Source organism: Epinephelus fuscoguttatus, linkage group LG20, assembly GCF_011397635.1.
Source record: "Epinephelus fuscoguttatus linkage group LG20, E.fuscoguttatus.final_Chr_v1".
Classification (NCBI taxonomy): Eukaryota; Metazoa; Chordata; class Actinopteri; order Perciformes; family Serranidae; genus Epinephelus; species Epinephelus fuscoguttatus.
This window is the reverse complement of record NC_064771.1, coordinates 1,715,820-1,739,053: the sequence shown is the minus strand read 5'-3', so window position 1 is coordinate 1,739,053 and position 23,234 is coordinate 1,715,820. Positions and strand designations below refer to the sequence as shown.

The 23,234-nt window shown below is 42.3% G+C and overlaps 2 protein-coding genes across 5 annotated transcripts in view; one reads left to right on the top strand and one right to left on the bottom strand.

Moving 5' to 3' along the window:
* csnk1db (casein kinase 1, delta b) overlaps window positions 1–13,933 on the top strand; it is a 70,393-nt gene extending 56,460 nt beyond the window's left edge. For all 3 annotated transcript variants that reach the window (XM_049563916.1, XM_049563915.1, XM_049563917.1), the window contains exon 10: window positions 12,285–13,933. In XM_049563916.1, the coding sequence (XP_049419873.1) occupies window positions 12,285–12,335 (51 nt within the window). In that variant the 3' untranslated portion in view covers window positions 12,336–13,933. The remainder of the gene's footprint in view (window positions 1–12,284) is intronic.
* A 194-nt stretch (window positions 13,934–14,127) lies between these two features.
* Window positions 14,128–23,234, bottom strand: part of slc16a3b (solute carrier family 16 member 3b) — a 39,186-nt gene continuing 30,079 nt past the window's right edge. For both annotated transcript variants that reach the window (XM_049563897.1, XM_049563898.1), the window contains exon 6: window positions 14,128–17,299. In XM_049563897.1, coding sequence (XP_049419854.1) covers window positions 16,971–17,299 — 329 coding nt within the window. In that variant the 3' untranslated portion in view covers window positions 14,128–16,970. The remainder of the gene's footprint in view (window positions 17,300–23,234) is intronic.

The following is a 23,234-nucleotide window of genomic DNA, read 5'->3' as shown; positions in this document are numbered from 1 at the left end:
GGGTTCTGCTGTTATTCCCACTGTATGTTCTCCATTTTGAGGATGAGCTCCTAGACCAGAAATCTGGCACTGCCCAGGCCGTAATACTAAGTCTCAGGGAGGAGGGCAACAGCTGGTTGCACACCACAACTAAAAAGGCTTTACATATGTTCATAGAAGCAATGAGTTTATTTCAGTATACGGACGATACTGTGATTCCAAATATAAGATGCATGTTCTGCTGCAGTGTTCTACATTTGTTTGTGTAGGTTATGTGAATCTCCAGGTTACTGGTTGTTGAGATCCTTTAGTGGAAAAGAGCTGAAATGAGCTTAAGCTGAATCAAAGAATGCATTTTAGACTCTGGATTCTAGATTCGTTTTAGTGTAGTTACTCTGCACAGGGATCCAGGGTTCTCCACACATTGATTTAAAGCTGGAAAGTTCATGAGGTGCACTGTTGTAATAAATACACTGTTCAGTTACTTATTGCATCAAACTCTGGGAGCCAAAGCGTACTCTGGGCACAGACGGAGCAGCAGAATGTCAGGAACAGTGAAAGCAAAACTTGACCTTTGATTGTGCTGGGTCTAAATGTTTGTTGCTCAAAACACCACAAACTTCTGCTAGAGGGGAAAAATTAACTTGTGAATAATTCTGCCTGTGTTGCATTCATGGACCCGCATAATCCTTAGAATTTAGGGAGGGGACACAGAAAAAAAGTCAAATAAGCAAACCCCCTCTCCCCCATTGCCATCTACTGCCACACATAGATTCTTTTTTTCTTTTTTTTTAAACTTTTTTTATTGGCAGGAATAAATGTACAGATAAATACATACATAGATTTCTTTCAGAGTATTCCTCCATTTTTTGATTTTGATCCCACCCACCCAATCCCCACCCACTGCCGATGCAAAAATAAATAACTAAAATAAAAATTAAATTCCCTAAATATATGTGCACCATGCGCAAATTTAAATACATTTAAATGCATGTACCTGCATGTACATGTAAGTACAACCCTTTTACATACACAGGTAGGCCTACATATTTTTGAGACACAGCACCCAAGTAGAATTAAGCTTACGCTTACACACAATACATAAATAAATTATATATATGTGTATGTATGTATGTATGTATATATATATATATATATATATATATATATATATATATATATATATATATGTATACACACACACACACACACACATGTGTGTGTGTGTGTGTGTGTGTGCACATACATACATACATACAGTACAGGCCAAAAGTTTGGACACACCTTCTCATTCAATGCCTTTTCTTTATTTTCATGACTATTTACATTGTAGATTCTCACTGAAGGCATCAAAACTATGAATGAACACATGTGGAGTTATGTACTTAACAAAAAAAGGTGAAATAACTGAAAACACGTTTTATATTCTAGTTTCTTCAAAATAGCCACCCTTTGCTCTGATTACTGCTTTGCACACTCTTGGCATTCTCTCCATGAGCTTCAAGAGGTAGTCACCTGAAATGGTTTCCACTTCACAGGTGTGCCTTATCAGGGTTAATTAGTGGAATTTCTTGCTTTATCAATGGGGTTGGGACCATCAGTTGTGTTGTGCAGAAGTCAGGTTAATACACAGCCGACAGCCCTATTGGACAACTCTTAAAATTCATATTATGGCAAGAACCAATCAGCTAACTAAAGAAAAACAAGTGGCCATCATTACTTTAAGAAATGAAGGTCAGTCAGTCCGGAAAATTGCAAAAACTTTAAATGTGTCCCCAAGTGGAGTCGCAAAAACCATCAAGCGCTACAACGAAACTGGCACACATGAGGACCGACCCAGGAAAGGAAGACCAAGAGTCACCTCTGCTTCTGAGGATAAGTTCATCCGAGTCACCAGCCTCAGAAATCGCAAGTTAACAGCAGCTCAGATCAGAGACCAGATGAATGCCACACAGAGTTCTAGCAGCAGACCCATCTCTAGAACAACTGTTAAGAGGAGACTGCGCGAATCAGGCCTTCATGGTCAAATAGCTGCTAGGAAACCACTGCTAAGGAGAGGCAACAAGCAGAAGAGATTTGTTTGGGCCAAGAAACACAAGGAATGGACATTAGACCAGTGGAAATCTGTGCTTTGGTCTGATGAGTCCAAATTTGAGATCTTTGGTACCAACCGCCGTGTCTTTGTGAGACGCAGAAAAGGTGAACGGATGGATTCCACATGCCTGGTTCCCACTGTGAAGCATGGAGGAGGAGGTGTGATGGTGTGGGGTTGTTTTGCTGGTGACACTGTTGGGGATTTATTCAAAATTGAAGGCACACTGAACCAGCATGGCTACCACAGCATCCTGCAGCGACATGCCATCCCATCCGGTTTGCGTTTAGTTGGACGATCATTTATTTTTCAACAGGACAATGACCCCAAACACACCTCCAGGCTGTGTAAGGGCTATTTGACCAAGAAGGAGAGTGATGGAGTGCTGCGGCAGATGACCTGGCCTCCACAGTCACCGGACCTGAACCCAATCCAGATGGTTTGGGGTGAGCTGGACCGCAGAGTGAAGGCAAAGGGGCCAACAAGTGCTAAACACCTCTGGGAACTCCTTCAAGACTGTTGGAAAACCATTTCAGGTGACTGCCTCTTGAAGCTTATGGAGAGAATGCCAAGAGTGTGCAAAGCAGTAATCAGAGCAAAGGGTGGCTATTTTGAAGAAACTAGAATATAAAACATGTTTTCAGTTATTTCACCTTTTTTTGTTAAGTACATAACTCCACATGTGTTCATTCATAGTTTTGATGCCTTCAGTGAGAATCTACAATGTAAATAGTCATGAAAATAAAGAAAACGCATTGAATGAGAAGGTGTGTCCAAACTTTTGGCCTGTACTGTACATACATACATACATACATACATACATATGTATATCCACACAGGCTACATATACATATACATCCAACAGTGATGAGGATGAAGGAGGGGCAGAGGACTTCCAAAGTAATAATATCCTTCTGCGAGCAAGGAGGGAGCTAAATGAAATAATGTTTAATTGTTTTGATGTAAAATTATTACTCGTATCAGGAACTCCAAAGATAGCGGTTTCTGCATCCATCTGAACCTCCACCCCAATAATCTCAGAGATCATTTTAAAATAAAAGGACCAGAAATTTAACAATGCAGGGCATGACCAGAACATATGGGTTAGATCAGCTGGAGATTGCACACATCGATCACATTTATCATTTATTTCAGTATAAAATTTTGACAGTTTAACTTTACAAAGATGCATGCGATGCAGTAGTTTAAACTGGATTAAATTTAGACAAGCACAGGAGGAAGAGGAGTTAACACGAGTGGTAGCCCTCTCCCACCAGTCATCATCAAACTCCTTACCCAGCTCTTTCTCCCATGCGCCCTTAATATTGTTTTGGGGGTGGGGGGCTGGCAAGGGAGCGCAAACTAGAGCTTTTTATACACTGAACTCTACCGGCTAAAGATAAAGGGATGACTTTCCATCTCTGGAGATCTGATCTCAGCTTTTCCACCAGAGCTGCAAAGTTCTCTTTATGTGGGGATTTGATAGAGCGAGTGATTTTTATGCCAAGGTATTTGAAACCGGTTTTGGAAAGATGAAAAGGAAGTTCTCCTTGGTTCATCGTTAAGGCCGAGTTGTTAAGTGGAAAGCATTGACTTTTTGTAAAGTTTAATTTATATCCAGAGAAAGCACCAAATTTTCCTAAAATATCCAGCATTTCTGGTACAGAGATAACAGGGTCAGTGACATATAATAATAAGTCATCCGCAAATAAGGACACCCGGTGTTAAACACCCCAACGACGAATGCCCATAATCAATTGGGATGCTTTCAGAGCTATGGATAGGTGTTCAATGGCTAAAGCAAATAAAAACGGTGAAAGAGGGTAACCTTGACGAGTACCGCGTGAAAGGGGAAAGTATGTAGAACGTAAATTATTAGTGCAGACGCAAGCCTGTGGGGAAGAATAAAGAAGATGGACCATTGCAATAAAATTTTCACCAAAACCAAATTTTTTCAAAACAGCAAATAAATATCCCCATTCTACCCGATCGAAAGCTTTTTCCGCATCTAACGAAATAACTACTTCTGCAGAGTCAGATGAAGATGTAGAATTAATAATGTTGAGGAGCCGACGTATATTGGAAAAAGAATGACAACCTTTCATAAAACCAGTCTGGTCCTCTAAAATAATATCTATCAAAACAGTATCCAAATGGCATGCAAGCATTTTTCACACATAGATTCTAATTGTGTTGGAAACACTGGGATCTCTCCACAGCCAGTAATGGAGAGGATAAACAATAACAGTAACCAACTTACCTGTGACATGTCAGTGTTTTTACTGCTACTATGGGACTGCTACTATTCAGTCCCATTTTGCAACCATATTCGATGGCGTCACAGTAACAGTTAAACTTGATGAGATTAACAATAGCGTGAGCAGAGGAAGTGTGTCTTAGTACCTGCAGGGTGCCAGACTGCGACTGTTAAGTCACGTTTTGCAACCATGGAACACCAGTGTGACTTAAAAATACTATTAATATATGAAGTGGTGAGCTGTTAGTTTGTTCGCAGTGCACAGGGCTTACCGCTAACAGCTAACTTTCGACCGGGAGATTCATAGTCAATAGCATCAATGCCTTCATCATCCAGGAACTGCTGACACACTCAGCAGCATGAGGCCGGGCATTGTCATGCATCTGAAGGAACCAAGGGCTCACTGCACCAGCATACGGTCTGACAATTTGTCTGAGGATCTCATCCCCGTACCTGACAGCAGTCAGGGTACCTCTGGCTCGCACTTCGAGGTCTGTGTGGCCCTCCAAGGATATGCCTCCCCAGACCATCACTGACCCACCACCAAACCGGTCATGCTGGAGGATGTTGCAGGCAGCGGAACGTTCTCCATGGCATCTCCAGACTCTGTCTCATCTGTCACATGTGCTCAGTGTGAACCTGCTCTCATCTGTGAAGGGAACAGGGCGCCAGTGGCGAATCTGCCAGTTTTGGTGTTCTCTTGCAAATGTCAACCGGGCTGCACGGAGCCGGGGTGTGAGCACAGGCCCCACTGGTGGATGTTGGGCCCTCATGCCATCCTCGTGGAGTCTGTTTCTGACAGTTTGGGCAGAAACATGCACACAAGTGGCTTGTTGGAGGTAATTTTGGAGGGCTCTGGCAGTGCTCCTCCTGTTCCTCCTTGCACAAAGAAGCCGATAGCGGTTCTGCCTGGTTGTTGCACTCCTACAGCCCCCTCCACCTCTCCTGGTGTACTGGCCTGTCTCCTGGTATCTCTTCCATGCTCTTGACACTGTGCTGGGAGACACAGCAAACCTTCTGGCCACTGCGCATATGGATGTGCCATCTTGGAGTAGCTGCACTACCTGAGCAACTTCTGTGGGCTGCAGATACCACCTCATGATTAGAGTTGTACAGATACCGATACCACTATTGGAAATGCTTCCGATACTGCCCAAAATGCGGCATTGGGCATCAGCGAGTACAGCCTATGACCAATCCGATACCATGTAATGCTTCACGTCATTATGCATATGCACGCTACAGGAAACAAAACGGAAATGGAGGGGAGTTTAAAAAGCATTCTACTAGGGCTGCACGAATATAGCGTTTGAACATCACCATCGCAGTGTGCGCATGTGTGATAGTTACATCGCAGGACATGCAATGTTTTCTCTTTATTAGAACATGTAAACTTTTGTTTAGCTTCCGAAAAGCAGCTCTGAAGCTCCGCTAGCCTCTCTGTCTCTCCCTCTCTAACAACAGCAGCCTCTCCCCCTCTCATGCACACGCTGCAGTCACACACTGAAAATGAGCGACATGCAAGAGGGAGAAACGGTAAAGGAGGATTTATGCCTGGTACACACGACACGACTTTTCTGCCCGTTCTGAAAGTCACTATGTCACATTACACGATTGTGGAGTCGTTAAATCATGCCGTGACTTGGACGACAGACATGACACACTACATCAATTATCCCCAGGCCCAAGGGGGTGGAGCCCCAGCCCAGCCCGACAGGTTTTCAGAATTCTCATGCCCGAACCCGGAAAAAAGCCCAACTTTTTTTTTATTTTTTTAAACCTGCCATAACAATATGTAGGCTGTTAATGTTGCAGACATCAAAATAGTTTAATTTTTTTTAATTCTAGCGTGGTATTAAGCTGTATTCATTATATTTTGATTGAAAGGATAAAGTTAAATATGAATTTATTTAACTTAAAGCCCCTACAAGGAACTTTCATTTTGAGTTGATTTTGGCGACCCTGTGGACAAAAGCGGTAGTGTTTTTGCTGGAATGAAGCCTGCATTTCCCATGAGCTCTAGTGCACATTGTCATAAAGACGCTTACCTGGCTCACGCGTGTGTTTGTTTCAAAAAGAAGAAGCGCATGTGTTTGTTTTGGGGCTGAATGAAACAACAGGACGAGAAAGCTTTGCCCCCGCTCCTATTGGGGATCCCAGCTCACCTCTGCCGCGTCCCAGCTCCACCTCTCCAGCGTAAGCGCCACCGCCGCCGGGGTAAACGCAGCGGTCGGCTGGTAAGGCTGAAGGCCTATTTCGCAAGCACTTCCACGGCCTCTTGGACTGAGTATGGAGCGGTGCCTCGCCTCTTTATTTCTTGGCACTCGCTGGACCCTGTTGACGCCTGGCTGGTACCTGTCGTCGGCCCGAATGAGGTGTTCCAGCCCGCGGCCCCTGCTCTCCTCATCCCCACTAGCGCGGGGTGAATCTGTGCAACCTGCGGCCTCTGTGTGTGGCTCCCCAGACAGCTAACACCGTGGACCCGCCGGCTCCTGCCAGGATTGGGCTGGTAAATGCTAGATCGCTAACGAACAAAACGTTTATCCTGAAGGATTTCCTGACTTCCCGAGGATTGGATTTTCTCTGTGTGACTGAGACGTGGCTGACTGTTGGTGAGTCCATTGCTTTCACAGAACTTTAACCCAATGATTGCTGCTATTTTAACTCCCCGCGGACGTCGGGTCGAGGAGGAGGAATAGCGACTATTTATAAGAGTCACTATAAATGTAAGCAGCTAGGTAAGGTGACGTGTGCCGTCTGAGTGCCGTAAATTGTTTCGTCCTGGAAGCGACCTGGGGCGGACCCGGAGTCAGTTTCCTAAAGGTATGGATATACACTATATAGAAATAGCTTATCTTCACACCGATGGTCTCATTTGCTGTTGTAGGTCATGCACAGACATCAGCAGAAACGAGAGACTTTTGTATATCCAGTTCAAAGTTCCTTGTAGCAGCTTTAATGACTGTATTCTTCTATTTAATGAGAATTGTCAACTGTTGCTGTGGCTGCTGCGCACTGTTGCAGTTGCATCGTGCACAGTCACTTCAAAAAACAAAATAATCAATTAAACAACCCCAAAAATGCTTCAAACACTAAATAATCTTAATATTGAAAGGAGACGAAATATACCCAGATAAGGTCGGAGGTCTATAACTGCACATAGTTATAGACTTCCGACTTTATCTAAGCACTTTAAATGGCATAAATGGGTATGTTTTGTTTCCTTAAAATATTAAGATTATTTAGAAAAGTATTTGAAGCATTTTTGGTGTTGTTTAATTGATTATTTTGTTTTTTGAAGTGACTGCACTGAACAAACCCAGTTGGCTCATCTTGAAGGGTTATAACAAGTTTAAACTTTGTCCAATACTGAGCTTTTGCCTTGGTGTTGCTCACCATCTTAAGTTCACCATCTTCAATCTTTTTCTTTATGTTGTCCATGTTTGTGGCGGGACCTGTGGGCTGGACGCGTGAATTGGATCAGTAAAATATGATGAGTGAGGTGCAGCGGAGAGGCTCAAAGCCCGGCTGTCGGGCTGTTGGGCCTCGGGCTTCGGGCTCCAGCGCAGGGCTCTAATTTGAAGTACCGTATGTAAACATAAAAGTCACTGATTTCTCCACAAGTTCCTACAAATGTTTCACAATAAAAGCCTATTAAGAAATTGGAGGGATTCTCTCAGCCGAGGTTATAAGGGGCTTTTAATTTGAAACAAGTTCAGGAAGTGTTGAGTTTGAAATGACTGTGCCATGCATTAACTTTATTAAGGCAATGGGAGCAGATAAAAAGTAAAAATATAAAGATACAGAGGCAATGATAAATAACGGCCCTTTTATAATGTCTGTTTCAAATGAAGCTGGTAGCCTCTGCAGTTGTGGTGAGTAAAAGCCCTGCCGCTATTTTTTAATTTTCATCTGGTGAAAATTCTTGTATTTTTTAATATTGCAATATATATTACAAAAAAAAAAATCACCTCAGTTTTTTCCAATATCGTGCAGCCCTGCATCCTTTAAAATGTCTTTTTTTTTTTTTTTTTTTTTTTAACCAAATTGTGTGGCTGCACTTTAACCTCTGTCTTGATCTGTGTCAACAGTGGATATTAATTTAAAAAAAAAAGTTTTATGGCACTTATTCTACTATTATGTATTTATTTCTTAATATTTTATAGAGTTTTAGGAGATGAGACATACAACAATTCATATCCCGTCCATTTTTATTTTACGTGCTGGTATCGGATCGGTACTCGGTATTGGCAGATACCTAAGGTTCAGAGATCGGTACATCTCTACTCAAGAAACCACTCGTGGTGAGGGCGCTGGAAAAAATGAAAAACTAGCCAAGAATCAACCAGAAAGGACGTAGGGAGGGAAATGGTCTGTGGCCACCACCTGCAAAACCATTCTGAAAAAGGGGTTGTCTTGATAATTGCCTCTCCTTTCCGCTGGTGTTGTCCAATTTGCACAACAGCAGGTGAAATTGATTCACAATCAGTGTTGCTTCCTAACTGGACAGGTTGATATCCCAGGAGTTTGATTGACTTTGAGTGTGTACATACAGTGGTGGAAAAAAGTTTTCGGACACCCTTAAAATTTTACACAATCTCAAATATTATCATGAAATATTTGTGGAAAAATCTTTTTTGTGTTTCAAAAGGTGTGGCTGCATTAGACAGATACAAACAAATTATATTGTTTTGCTTACTTTTTTACAAGAAAAACTAACAAAACTAAATTCTTGACAGTTTCAATGTCACTTCTCAACATTGTTGGTATCAGAGTCAACAAATAACAGAGAATGTGTTCAAAACTGAACAAAAAATAAATAAACCATCACATCATCAAATTAATATTTAGTAGTCCTGCCATTGGCACGTAGTTGAGCTCTAATCCTGGCTGGCATGTTCCCCACGAGCCTTTGACACTGTTGAGGGGTAATCTTGTCCCATTCTTCTTGAATTACTGCTTTTAATTCTTCTAAATTCTTTGGTTTATGCTTTGAAACAGACCTTTTGATAATCCACCACAGATTTTCAATGGGGCTCATGTCCGGGGATTGAGCTGGCCACTCTAAGACCTGGATATTGTGCTCCTGCAGCCAAGTTCTACTGGCCTTGGATGTGTGGCAAGGGGCATTATCTTGTTGAAACATCCAGTTTTTACCTCAACGGAACAGTACACGCGCAGAAGGGAGCATGTGGGTTTCGAGAATGGTACAATACTTGGTAGAGTTCAATGTGCCATCACAGACAGTGAGATGACCAACACCAGCAGCACTCATGCATCCCCAAACCATGATACTGCCTCCACCATGCTTGACAATAGGTACTGTACATGCTGGAGATAATGCCTCGCCTGGCCTTCTGCGTACCCTCACATTAGTAGGAGGAAGATAAAGCTGGAAAGTGGACTCATCTGACCACAAAATCTTCTTCCAATTCCTGGCTGTCCAGTTCTTGTGTGCCAGGGCCCAACGACGTCGGGCTAACCTCTGTCTCTCATTGATCAGGGGCTTCTTGATAGCCTTGTAGGACCTTAAGTCATGATCTACAAGTCGGCCACGTACAGTGCGGGTGGAACACTGGACACCAGTTTGGTTTGACCACTGCTGCTGAAGCTCCTGTGATGTCATTCGGCGGTTTTGCCTGCACATGCGGATCAGGATGCGGTCATTTCTTGCTGAAGAAACCCTTGGACGCCCAGATCTTGGTTTGTCTTCCAAGCTGTTGGTTCGTCTGTGTAGCCAACTGCTGAAGGACTGCATCTGCACTTCCTGGCTATCTGGCGGCAGCTGTACCCTTCCTGGCTGAGAATCTTTATCTTCAGGCATGTTTCCTGCATTAGGTTCCTTGTTTCAGCCATTTTTGTGTCTAAAGAACTTTCAAATGTGCTGGCTTTATGTAGACACGAAGCTTGGCAACAAAAATTGTGTCTTTTAATAAAAAGAACGACCTTTATCACTGGTACCAAAATGACCCAATACTCAAAATTTCTTAAGTATTTTTATGGAACCAATCAATTTTAAGTTTTTAATGGCTTTTTTAGGATTTATTTCGTATTTTGGCTGTGACTGTACTAAAAGAAATTGCACTTGAAGACCTAAGAGTGATTCTTAATGCAGTATTTCACAAATGCAAACGCAAATGTCCAAAAACTTTTTTCCACCACTGTATAGTACATGTCAGTCAGCATGGCCCCAGATGGGGGAAGCGGACTTGAGGCCGACATGGAAGCTAAGCAGTGTGCTGCTGTGGAAGGGTCGGCAACAAAATGTATTTTAGCCACCAAAAAAAAAGTCTATCAGTTTAAGTGTACACTATAATCAATGTATTTTCACAGCTTTCCGTCAGACAACCCTTAACAGCTTCACTTCCCCATCTATGCTGTTGTCAAAGCCACCAGACTCCATTGACAAAATTAGTCATTTTAGCTTACTCAACACCTGAGCTGCTGATCTACTGCTGCTTTGATCAGGTAGTTAGTTTGTGTTACTATCACTATCACTATCTGACATTAGGCTGAAGTAGTGAGAATATTCTAAATACAGTCAACACTGATTTTGATTTTCTTGAGGTGGCTAAAATACATTTTGTTGCTGACACTAGGGCTGGGCGATATGGCCTACAAAAAAAAAAATCTCAGATTTTTTTCACAACAAATCCGATTCACGATTTAAATCGATTTTTTTCCCCTCCTAGTTAAAAAAATAAATACTTCCGGCCTAGTAGCACATACCTGGGGTCCAAAACTTTCAGCATGTGAATAAACCCCGGCTTTTCCACGGTAGCCTATATATGGGCACCATATCTCTTGCAATATACATGGCAACTGCATCTGTGATCGCTTTCCACCAGACCCCTTTCTTATCATATGGCAGTGTTTCCCCTACCATTATATTCGTTCACAACAGAAGTCATTTAAGGTTACCTTTCCTATAGAACAGGTCTAAACCTTGTCCTTTTATAAAACAAACTAAATAGCCTTATGTTACAGGCTGATGTGTGTGTGTGTGTGTGTGTGTGTGTGTGTGTGTGTGTGTGTGTGTGTGTGTGTGTGTGTGGAGCTGTGTATGTTTGTAGTTGATGTAGGAGGTATGAGACGTTAGTGCACCGGGTGTGGTGTGTGACGTCAGACGGATGCGCCCCAGGAAGAAAGTGAGGCATGTGCTATGGCTGGCTGAGCTACGGGAGCCCAGCGTGGAGCGGCGGTGGCGTATTTTAAAGAGAAACTCGATTTTCACTAAAACAAATTGGCCTAAACTACAAATTCGAATTAATCGATAAAATCGATTTATCGCCCAGCCCTAGCTGACATTGCCCTTCCATGCATGTGCCTATTGCATCTTGTGTACACGTAACATTAATTTCTGAGGACATGACGACAAAAGCCGCGAAAGGACACCAGATACATTAGACAGCCATCAAGCACATGTAAACATTAGGGTTGAGCTGAATATTTGGATGAAACTATCAGTTACAGATTATTTATCATACAAGTAAAAGTGTCAATATCCGTACTCGTGATGAACGAAAATCCTCCTTTCAGTAGCTGTTTTCAATTGTGATAAAAAATGATCTGAAGTTTAATTCAGAGATTGTTCTGAAAAAAAAAATTAGGACATCACTTAAAACAAGTAAAAAAATGTCCAAAAGCAGAAAATATTTGGATATTGTTATACACCAATCAGCCACCCCTACTTACAACCCTGTGGCTGTTTCCATAGTTTTTTGATAATGTATCTTTTAAGGTGAACACAAGTTTTATACACTTGAGTTGATTTTGTGGCTTGAAAATGCATTTAGACTGCAGACGAATTAAAACACTCCACATACATGTTGATCTAGAAGCCATGAACGAACAGGGATGCGTGCATGGAAAGCTTAATGCATCCACTCATTTAGATAATTTAGGGTTTGTGCTTTGTTTTTGACCCTCCTGCTTCCTTTCCTGTGTTTCCTCTAGATGATGTCTGGTGTACCGACTGCTGGTCTTCATCTTCTAGCTCCTCGATGAGCCCCCACAATGCACCCTGGCGGACCAAGCCCTGTTCACTCGGAAACAACCTGACATACTAATACTACTGTTCATTACTACTACTACTACTACTACAGCAGCTACCATCGGAGGCCATATTGTGACTAGGCACACACTGTTGTCTGATGGACTGCTCTCAGTACTGTTGGCACCTTCACACTCATTCACTCACTCACTTCGCCCCCCTCCCTCCCTCCCCATTTCTGTGTGTAGGTTTGATGTCCCTAACATTGGAGCTCAGGACTGTTGTGTTTACTTCGTCAGGAACTCCCCCAATCCAAAAAAAAACAGAAACACCACCAGATTGTGAAAGGGCCAGACATGGCAGCCACTCATTTCTGGGACACTGACACTGACTGACTGAGTTAAGGCTCCTTCCTCTGCAGAAACATTTGTCATTGATGACCCTACATTTCCATTGTCACTATCTGCTAGTTCATACCTGATCAATAAAATTGCTTTTCTATCTTTTGCAGTAAACACCACCAACTTTTTCTGTTTTTAATGATCACCACCACCACTGATGGCTCTCTTCAGTAACTAGAGCCATTTGTATTAAATAGAAAGTAAACACTTGTTTGCATGTTGTAGAGGTTAGCCTTCAGTGTCACGTTCAGAGGCTTGAGTGTTAGTTGAACCCATGAATGTACCAAAAATCTAATTTGGTATCTTGGGTGCAGGAGGTCAAGTAGTCACTCATGACAAGATGTTCTGTCTGTTCACCTCCAGGCTCTGGTATACTGCTGAATGAGCTGTGTTCCCTTTATTGTGTGTGTACAAAAGGAGTGCACTTTATAGAGGGAAGGGCATCATATGACACATTTGACCAGATGTCCAGTCACTGTGTACAGATAAACATTCTTGTTTTTCTTATTTGTATAATTTTGAAGCTGTGAATTCGTTTTAATATTGATGTGTAAACGTTTGCTCATCTGTAGGGACAGGTCTGAACATGACTTCTAAGGCTTGCTCCAGGAACCTAGCTGCAAGTTTGGGCTGCCATAAATGTAGTCATCTTCCCATCAGCATACCCCCCTGAGAGCCATGGGCTTATTAAACAAACCAGTGGTGAGGGCAGAGATGTTGCACTGAATTTTAAAGACATTTAGTGTGACATCCTTTGCTATCACAAAGGATACTGCTGTCAGTATTCAAGTTTTAGGGATCCTGCACCAATGTGGCTAACAGAGATAATTGCCAAGGGCACTGAAAATGCATTTTCTGTGAATCCCTTTTAAACAGTTACTGAACATATTTTTATTGAGAGGAAAACTTCATCCTTTTACAGGCTACTCCAGCAGCAGTGGATTATTTTTTTTTTTAAATTAGTGAACAATTTGTTTGACTCTTTCGGCTTTGATAAATAATTGCCATGTCTATCAGAATAAAATGGCCTGTTGTAATTCATTATAACTGCTGCTCATTCTGTAGTTTTGGATTTTTGACCCTTGACTTCTTTGGTCAGTCACGCTACACCTAGTGAATTATGTAAGCAACGAGATTTACTTTCTCACATTTATATTTGCCACTGTATTTGTGTACTTAAACTGTAAATAAATGAATTACTTGTACCTTTTTGTCTGACTACCTTGTGCCTGTGAAAAAAATCGGATCTCAGTGACCAGAGGGTGGCTTGGGGAGTAGTAGTAGTAGTAGTCACAGAAGTAGATGTAATTGTGGTAGTAGCAGGTAGCAGTAAAATACCCATTATGTATGGAAGATGTGGAAAAATTGTGTGAAAAGAAGGTGAAGTAGTAGGAATAGTCAGGAAAAATGGTAAGGGGTTTAATTTGTATGAATTCATGCTGCGTATTACATGTGGTACAATTACTGAACAGTATTTGTATAATATTACAGTACATTACAATATGCATTTAACAGTCATAATCCCAAAAGTAGCAACAGTAGTATTAGTAATAAAGACTGTAGTCGTATGTGATAGATGGAAAACACTGATCTATAATGTTAAGATGCTGTTTAAAGTAACGCTTCTGCTTTAATCTCTGCACTTGAGACTGTGAGATGCACACACCCCCACAGGTTCTGTGTTTGTGTGTCAGCGGCCTTTGCTACGGTGATTAATGAGGGCTACCTGAGAGAGCTCAGAAAAGAGGGGCACACAGAACAGACGGGAGAGCTGTTTAAGTGGAGATCAAACTTTTCAGATAACCTTGTTATTCCCAAACTGTTGGCCCAATCATCAAAATAACGTGATGGTCAGAGAGATAAGCTTCTCCCCTGAACGCCTGGATGTCGTTATCATGTTTGTGGAGTCAAAAATGTGATAATTGTTGCAAGCTAGAAAACTGGTATGATATGCTGTCCTCCAGAGATTTCTGGTCTCTCGACATGGAGTTAAGTGCATCAGTTGGTGGAGTTTCTCTGACTTTCAGGTTCACTGTGCCAAATGTGTAGGTCTGATTGCTTCCAAAGTAACACTGATGGAAAGAGGACAATTTTTACTCCATTTCTACCAAGAATTATGTATGTAGAGTGAAAATTGTGGCCTTTGACAGCAAGTTAAAGAGAAATGTTTCAGAAATGTGTTGTGTCAAAAGGTTCTAAGCTGCCACACTTCATATTGATGTAAGTATGTCACTAAATGGAACAAATATGTCATTTAGTCATATTTCTCCACAGAAAATATATTTATTTAGGGAAAACTGGGCATCAGACATCTATGTTGTGTTAGACACAGCTCAGAAAATCAGTAAGTGCAGCAGGTGTGCGTTACATTTCTTCACCCAAGCAAGTTGTCCTTGCTCTCAGTGTTGAGCATTAGATCACACAGATACACAAAGGGCATATAGCACACAACTGCTCTCAGTGTTACAGCATTAAGCAGACCTTTACAATGTGAGAAATGCATAGGACATACAGTAAATTCATCAGCTGAGTATACAACACCCATGCACTGCACCATGTCTAACAATTCAAGTTTGTCCTACAGACAAAAACAAATCAGGCAGCAATTTAATAAAGTCTCAGTAAGTAGTTCACAGCAGTCATCAAACAACAAAACAGACTTGAATTTAATTGCAGGAATGAGTGAACAGCTACAGTATGAAATCGAGCTGCAGAGGTGTATGTTGACTGCCCCAAATATTAAATAATTTATTTTCACAACTGGTTTTTGAATGTGAGTTGTCATGTTACATAAAATGTTACAAAATACAATCTGGATAGTGGTTTGACAAGATATTCTCAACACAGGGTCCACTTATTAGCATTTTTCCAGAGCTTCAAACAGCATCTTACAGTCTTTATTAGTAAATGAAGTTTGCTTCATTGTCATCTATGACCTTAGCATGGAGGTTCTGTGATAACAGGTGTTGATATATGGACCTGCACTTGTGTAGTGCTTTTCTAGTCTTCCGTCCACTCAAAGTGCCTTTTACACTATGAGTCACATTTACACATTCACACACTCATTCATACACAGGTGGCTGAGGTGACCATACGGAAAGTGACAGTTGCGACACAAGGTGACACCTGCTATTCAGTTTTTAACACACTCACACATTGATGGAACAACCATCAGGAGCAATTTGGGCTTCAGTATCGTGCTCAAGGATACTTTGATGTGGATTGGAGGAGCAACCCGCCAATCTTCAGATTAGTAACCCCCTCTAACTTGTATCGCTTTTCTCAACTTAAGTGAGAGTTTTACAAATATAAAACCTCCATGGCTCAAAAATTCAGAATATAAAGATTCATAATTGACCTTCATTGCAGTTTGAGTTGTCCTGTCAACAGTATTACAGATGTCTTTTTTTACAGTGGTGGTCTCTTTTTGGGCTGCTGAGTGGCCACAGGGGAAAATTTGTGACAAGGCTGAGCTGCTCTCCTAGGGGTCTGGGACGTGTTCGCATTACGTGTTCATTGTCTGGTGTGGTGCAGTGCATTCTGGTAGTTGGAGGTTTTCTCCCTCTTGAGCAAAAGCTTAATTTTTCTCTGTTTTCTCTGGACATGTAGCAACAAATTCAAAACTATTTGAGTCTTTCCACTGCATAGACAGACACATTTTAGGCAATTTTTCCAGCAGTGAAATACTTCTCTAACCCCATCCTGTGAAGAAGGCTGTGAGATGTGCTTGAAAGCTCAAGAAAAAGCCAGTTCTTGTATATTGAGTGGCATTTTTTGAGTCAGCTTATTAGAAAGCTCAGGGAAATGGAAAGGAGACAGGTTCTGTCTGTGAAACAGGTACACAAAAGTAGAAGTCAGTGTCTTTGTTCAAAATGAAATGTGTGTGTGAGCAGACAGCAGTACAGAGTAGGTTTCTTACCCAGAAAAGCTGGTATCTTTTGCCAGTAAAGTGAGACATTTCATGTCCAGAGGAATTGCTCTATTTTGGACCAAACTGTAATTTGTCATTTAACTAATTAACAGTAATGCGTAGAATCTGATTAAAATGTTGCATTTGAAGCAGTTCAGGGGAAACCTCTGCCTTGTGTCCATTATATCAAACTGTGAATTTTCATGTAGAGGACAAGATCAACCCCCTGTTCGTACCCCTCACTCTTAATGTGACTCCTCGCTTTGTCTTTGCCCCAGATCATCCTCTTATGTCCTCTTGGTGCACGGGTTGTCCTTTCTCTTCACTTGTCTGATTATTCATAACGCTGTGTTCTCGTCTCCAACCTTCTCCACCATCTCCGTCACCATCGTTGCCTCCTCCCCTACTTTCAAAGCACTGATGTTTCCATTTTCTGTTTCCTTTGGCTCCTCTTTGTCTTCATGATCATCCTCACCTTCCACCCTACAGTTCAGCTCCTCCTTCTCTGAGGCAGTGACAGCCATCTCCATCTTAGCCTGTGGATCTTCATTCTTCTTGCTAATGCAGAGGAAGTTACCAAAGGCGATGATAAAAGCTGACAGTGTGACCTCACAGCCCGCCAACAGAAAGACGTACATGTACTGATTGGTAGCATCCAAGAGGCGACCTGGTGGGGAGTGAAAATATTAGCATGAGTGTTATTGAACTCATGAGGTGAAACACCTTCATGTCGACAGATACTATAAGAAGAACATAAAGACGACTGAGAAACATCAGTGGCTGCTAAATGACAATAGTGAATAAACTTTTCCTTACTGGACATTTATGTCCATGGCTAGAAAGCTACTGTAATTTTCAGTCCACAGCTCTTTGGAGTTTTTGTCACTGTGGTCTAAGTGGTGGGAGGGGCTACATACCAAGAAGGTCTCAATTTTAAAGCATGGATACAAAGACATGCCTGCTGTTACGACAGCAGCACATACAGTAAATGTCATTTTGGGAAAATGTTTTTCCCTTTTACAAAGCAGTGTCATGATGTCACAAAATACTATGCAGTAGAATTTCAGTTGGACCTCAAAGTCCAGGGCTGGGTCATTTAATGCCTGGTTCACACTACACGATATCAGCCCGATTCTAGCCTGACGCAGTGACGTGAACAACAATGAGTGCCGTACACGATAATCCATCGTTTCGTCTTGTATAATGTGTCATAGTAGACGACAACCGATGCCATGTCTGGGATGCCTCACGACCTTCCAACAGAAAGTCTAGCATGTTTGATTTTCTTTTCGTCGTTCACGACTTCTCCCGTCACAGCCGTCACTTTGACGAATGGGAACACAGAACAATCTGCTGCCGTGGACAACTGTATGATAACAACACCCCAGGGTTTTTGATATTTTCTCTGGGGATGTTACCACACAGTGTAAAAAGGGAAAAATTATGGTGTGAAACAGCAGAGGCACTTTAGCAACCCAGTGAGTACTGCCATTGGCATCAAGCTAGCAAACAACGTTATTTCTTTATAATGGAGACAGACATAAAGTAAGAAAATTTAAAAAATAGTGGCTTTTACTTACCACAACTGCCAAGGCTACCAGCTTTATTTGAAGCAGACTACATAAAGTTAATGCATCACGTCGTCATTTTAAACTCAACACTTCCTATATCTGTTTCAAATTAAAAGCCCATTATAACTTCGGCTGAGAGAATCCCTTCATTTTCTAAATAGGCTTTTATATTGTGAAAGACTTGCAGGAACTTGTGGATGATTCAGTGACTTCCATGTTTGCATACGGTGCTTCAAACATAGCTCCTGCCATCTGGTGGCACTTTTTTACGTTACTACAACAACATTTCGGCTGGCACATGAACAGACACAGTGACTGAAATAGTAAAAGTAATAAAAATATGACAAGAATAACCCGATCACATCACACGTCGTGAAAGACGACCTGAGATAATTGGTGTGGACCACTGTATAGTCTGTCATATCTTTCAGCCAAGTCATGACACGATTTTATGACTCCACAATCACGTAATGTGACATAGTGACTGTCAGAACAGACAGAAATGTTGTGTAGTGTGAACCAGGCATTAGTTGGTTAGAATTAGGCCCCATTCACACAGGAAGTGTTTTAGCAGCTGGAGGTGGCTTTTTGTAATTGTTTTATGAGAATGAAGCCTTTTGCTTGCTGTTTTTGTGTTGCTATGCAGCTTGCATTTCTGCGCTCTAGGTGCCTGGAGTCTGAACACCTCGAGTTGAAAAAACTTCAACTCGGAGCGGAGAAGCTCCCCATGTCATCTCCGCTTTTTTCCCATTGTCCAATTACATGATTTGAGAGGTGGGCCTTCTGTGGTGTTCACGACAACAAGTTTACAGTTGGTAAACAATGGAGGAGAAACTGGTCGTAGCAGCTGCTGGATACGCAAAGCTGTACAACTTTACAAACTGCAGTTACCACCATCTCAATAGAAATTGGTATGCAAACACATGGTTTGCCACTAACTTTCCAGCAACAAGGAGAACCAGCAACCAAGCGTCTAACTCCCCACAGACCCAAAGCGACCGGCTTCCTCGCACCTTCGGAACAAGGACATAACAAAGACTGCTTCTGGAGCCACAGCTCTTTCCAGCCTTCTTCTGCTGGCTAACAAAAGCAACACGCCTCAAAACAACTCTTCCCTCCATCCATTTAACAATTGGTATTGTTTAGGGCTGACCCCTAAGATTCGAAGATTCGACTGATTCGAATCGGGAGCCCAGGTCGAGTCTCAATCTCGGAGTCATCATTGCAGTTGCGTGAAAATGTGGTGAATAAACTCACCATCACTACGCCATCAGAGCAGTGACAAAGTGGCATCTTTCAGTTTTCTGGGCGCGCGCTGACTGAAGTAGGCCAAGGCTAGTCCTGTCACAATGTCCTCTAAAAAAATCTAAAGTGTGGGAGCATTTCGAACAGGAGAAAGATCCCCACAAAGTCCAATGCAAGTTGTGTCAATTACAACTAGCGTACCACTCATCAACAACGAATATGGCCAACCATTTAAAACGGGTAAGTAGCCTATAGGCAAGGCTCGTAGGCGCCAGGAAAACAGCCATGTTGTCCCCTCTGGTTAGCATATTATTAAATCTGTTATATGATGTAGCTAGCTAGGGCTTAATGTGATATACTGTATTTTATTCTTCTTCTCCCAGAAGAACCCACACACAGAGAGCTCATCGAGTACTGCAGCAGCGGGCCCAAGTTTAACTCAGAAGAAACTTGATTTCAGACCACCACTCTCTGAGAAGAGGAAAAGAGAAATAAATGACAAGTCAGCATTGTTGAGGGCAAAGGTTTTAAGGGATTAATGCACACACTTGAGCCAGGATACACCGCTTCCAAAAGAGAGATGATCATGCATGCAGTGAATGCGAAATATTCATACACAAGGGGAGAGATATCTACATTAATTAACAGTTGTGATGCAGTCAGCTTGACCACTGATATCTGGACCTCGCTCCAAATGGAGGCGTATCTGACAGTTACGGCACAATTCATTACAGAAGACTGGCGACTTGAATGTTATGTGTAGAAACGAAAAAAATGGAAGAAAGTCACATAGGAGAACATATTGCAGACACTTAAAGAGATCATTTTCGAGTGGGGCATTCCAGGAGATACGGTCATTTCTATTGTCCACGACAATGCAACTAATATGGTTTTATGCACCAATCGTGGCTGAGGACCCATTTTGGGGAGACGTGAAGGGAGCCAGGACACACTCTCCAGCTCATGCAACATCCTGTGTGTTGCAATGTCGCTGCTGGAAGGCGCCTCGTCTCTCACTTCAAAAAAAGTGCTAAGGCCACCGCGGCACTTGCAGAAAAACAGAAAGAACAGAATGTCACTGAGCATAAACTAATACAAGATGTTAGGACTAGATGGAATTCTGTGTACATGATGCTTGAATGCCTGCTAGAGCAGAGGGGGCCAGTTTCAGCTGTGCTGAAAGATCCAAGACCTGGAGCTCAAGACATCCCAGTGGCGAACGCGAAAGACAATCAGTGTTCTCCAGCCAATGATCACCCTGACAGAGCTTTTGTCCCAAGACATGAACGCATCGCTGTCTGCCACTGTCCCCATGCTCACGAACATTAAGAAACGGCACTTGGTGGTGCATGATGACAACAGCAAGGTCTTTAAATCCATGAAGAATACACTAACCGAGGAGATTGACAGACGATGGAATCTCAAAGAGGGAAACCCGGAGAGCAGCATTTATGTCAAAGCAGCTATTCTTGACCCACGTTTCAAAAAGCTTTCTTTTTTCACGGATCAGCAAATGGACCGGGCTTATTCAGTGGTGGCCAACCTAGCTGAGAGTCTGGCTGAGGAGTCGGCGACCAGGCCGCAGACGGAAAGGGATGATGATGACAGTGGCGTGGTGGAGGAGAGTGAGCCGACACAACCTCCAAAACAGAGAGAGAGAGGGAGTAGGTGATGTCAGTGCTGCTGTCCAGTGATGAAGAGGATAAACAGCCACATGAAAGGGACAGCGAGATGAAGGCGTATATAAAGGATCACACAAAAAGCAGTACAGGACTGCTGGAATGGTGACAAAAGAATGAGGAGAAATACCCAAAGCTGTCCAGAGTTGCGAAAAGAGTCCACTGCATCCCATCCACCTCCACACCATCAGAGAGGATTTTCTCTAAAGCTGGATTTATTATCAGCAAAACGAGAAGCGCACTTCTCCCGAGCAACATTAACAAGTTAGTTTTCCTCTCGCATAATTTGAAAAGAATTAGGTGGACACAGGCGCAGTGAAAGTCAAGACTAATTTGTGTGATCAGGTAGGCTAAAAACTTTTAAGCCAATCCATTTGATTTTTAGTTTTTGACATTTGAACTTGGTTAGCCTAAAGGTGTGAACTTGTCCAAAAGGATAGGCTACAGGCCTACCTCAATGCTGCAGCACGTGTACTAACAGGAACTAAGAAACGCGATCATATCTCTCCTGTTTTAGCTTCTCTGCACTGGCTCCCTGTAAAATCCAGAATTGAATTTAAAATCCTACTGTTAACTTATAAAGCTCTAAATGGTCAAGCTCCGTCATATCTTAGAGAGCTCATAGTGCCATATTATCCCACCAGAACACTGCGCTCTGAGAACGCAGGGTTACTCGTGGTCCCTAAAGTCTCCAAAAGTAGATCAGGAGCCAGAGCCTTTAGCTATCAGGCTCCTCTCCTGTGGAATCATCTTCCTGTTACGGTCCGGGAGGCAGACACCGTCTCCACATTTAAGACTAGACTTAAGACTTTCCTCTTTGATAAAGCTTATAGTTAGGGCTAGCTCAGGCTTGCCCTGTACCAGCCCTTAGTTAGGCTGACTTAGGCCTAGTCTGCCGGAGGACCCCTCTATAATACACCGGGCCCCTTCTCTCCTTCTCTCTCTCTCTCTCGTATCCTCTTACTGCATCTAGCTAACCCGGCCATTCTGGATGTCACTAACTCGGCTTCTTCTCCGGAGCCTTTGTGCTCCACTGTCTCTCAGATTAACTCATACCGCAGCGGTGCCTGGACAGCGTGACGTGTGTGGTTGTGCTGCTGCCGTGGTCCCGCCAGATGCCTCCTGCTGCTGCTGCCATCATTAGTCATTAGTCATACTTCTTCTGTTATTATACACATATGATTATTGTCACACATGTATACTGCCAGGTATTAATACATACTTTCAACATATTGTACCGCAGTAACCAGAACTATAACTATAATATTATTACTTTCATTAATGTTGTTGTAAGCTACTGTCATTACCTGCATCTCTCTCTCTCTCTCTCTCTCTCTCTCTCGCTCTCTGTCTCATTGTGTCATATGGATTACTGTTAATTTATTATGCTGATCTGTTCTGTACGACATCTATTGCACATCTGTCCGTCCTGGAAGAGGGATCCCTCCTCAGTTGCTCTTCTTGAGGTTTCTACCATTTTTTTTTCCCCGTTAAAGGGTTTTTTGGGGGGAGTTTTTCCTTATCCGCTGTGAGGGTCTTAAGGACAGAGGGATGTTGTATGCTGTAAAGCCCTGTGAGGCAAATTGTGATTTGTGATATTGGGCTTTATAAATAAAATTGATTGATTGATTGATTGATTGATTGAATGCTCTGCAGCACGCAAAGAAACTTCAAAACGATTATGCACTGGACACGCACTGGACTTGATTTTATTTTATGCACCTTCTAACTTTTATTTTGTTATTCTGACTTTTATTTCGTTTAGTTTAGGCTATGTAGGCTCTGAGTCTATTTATTATGTCCAAAAGGATAGGCTACAGGCAATGTTCTGCAGCGCGCAAAGGAACTCCAAAATGATTACGCACTGGACATGATTTTATTTTATGCACCTTCTAACTTTAGTTTCATTATTCTGACTTTTATTTCGTTTAGTTTGGGCTATGTAGGCTACGTAGTCTATTTATTATGTGGGTTTATCGCTGACATATTGTTGTTTTTTTGTTTGTTTTTGGCATGTTGCTCTGCAATAATTGACGGGGAATTTTTTTGTTATGGATGCAGGTTGAAAAATAAAGGTTTTGTACCTTACCCGATTACCTGCTTTGGT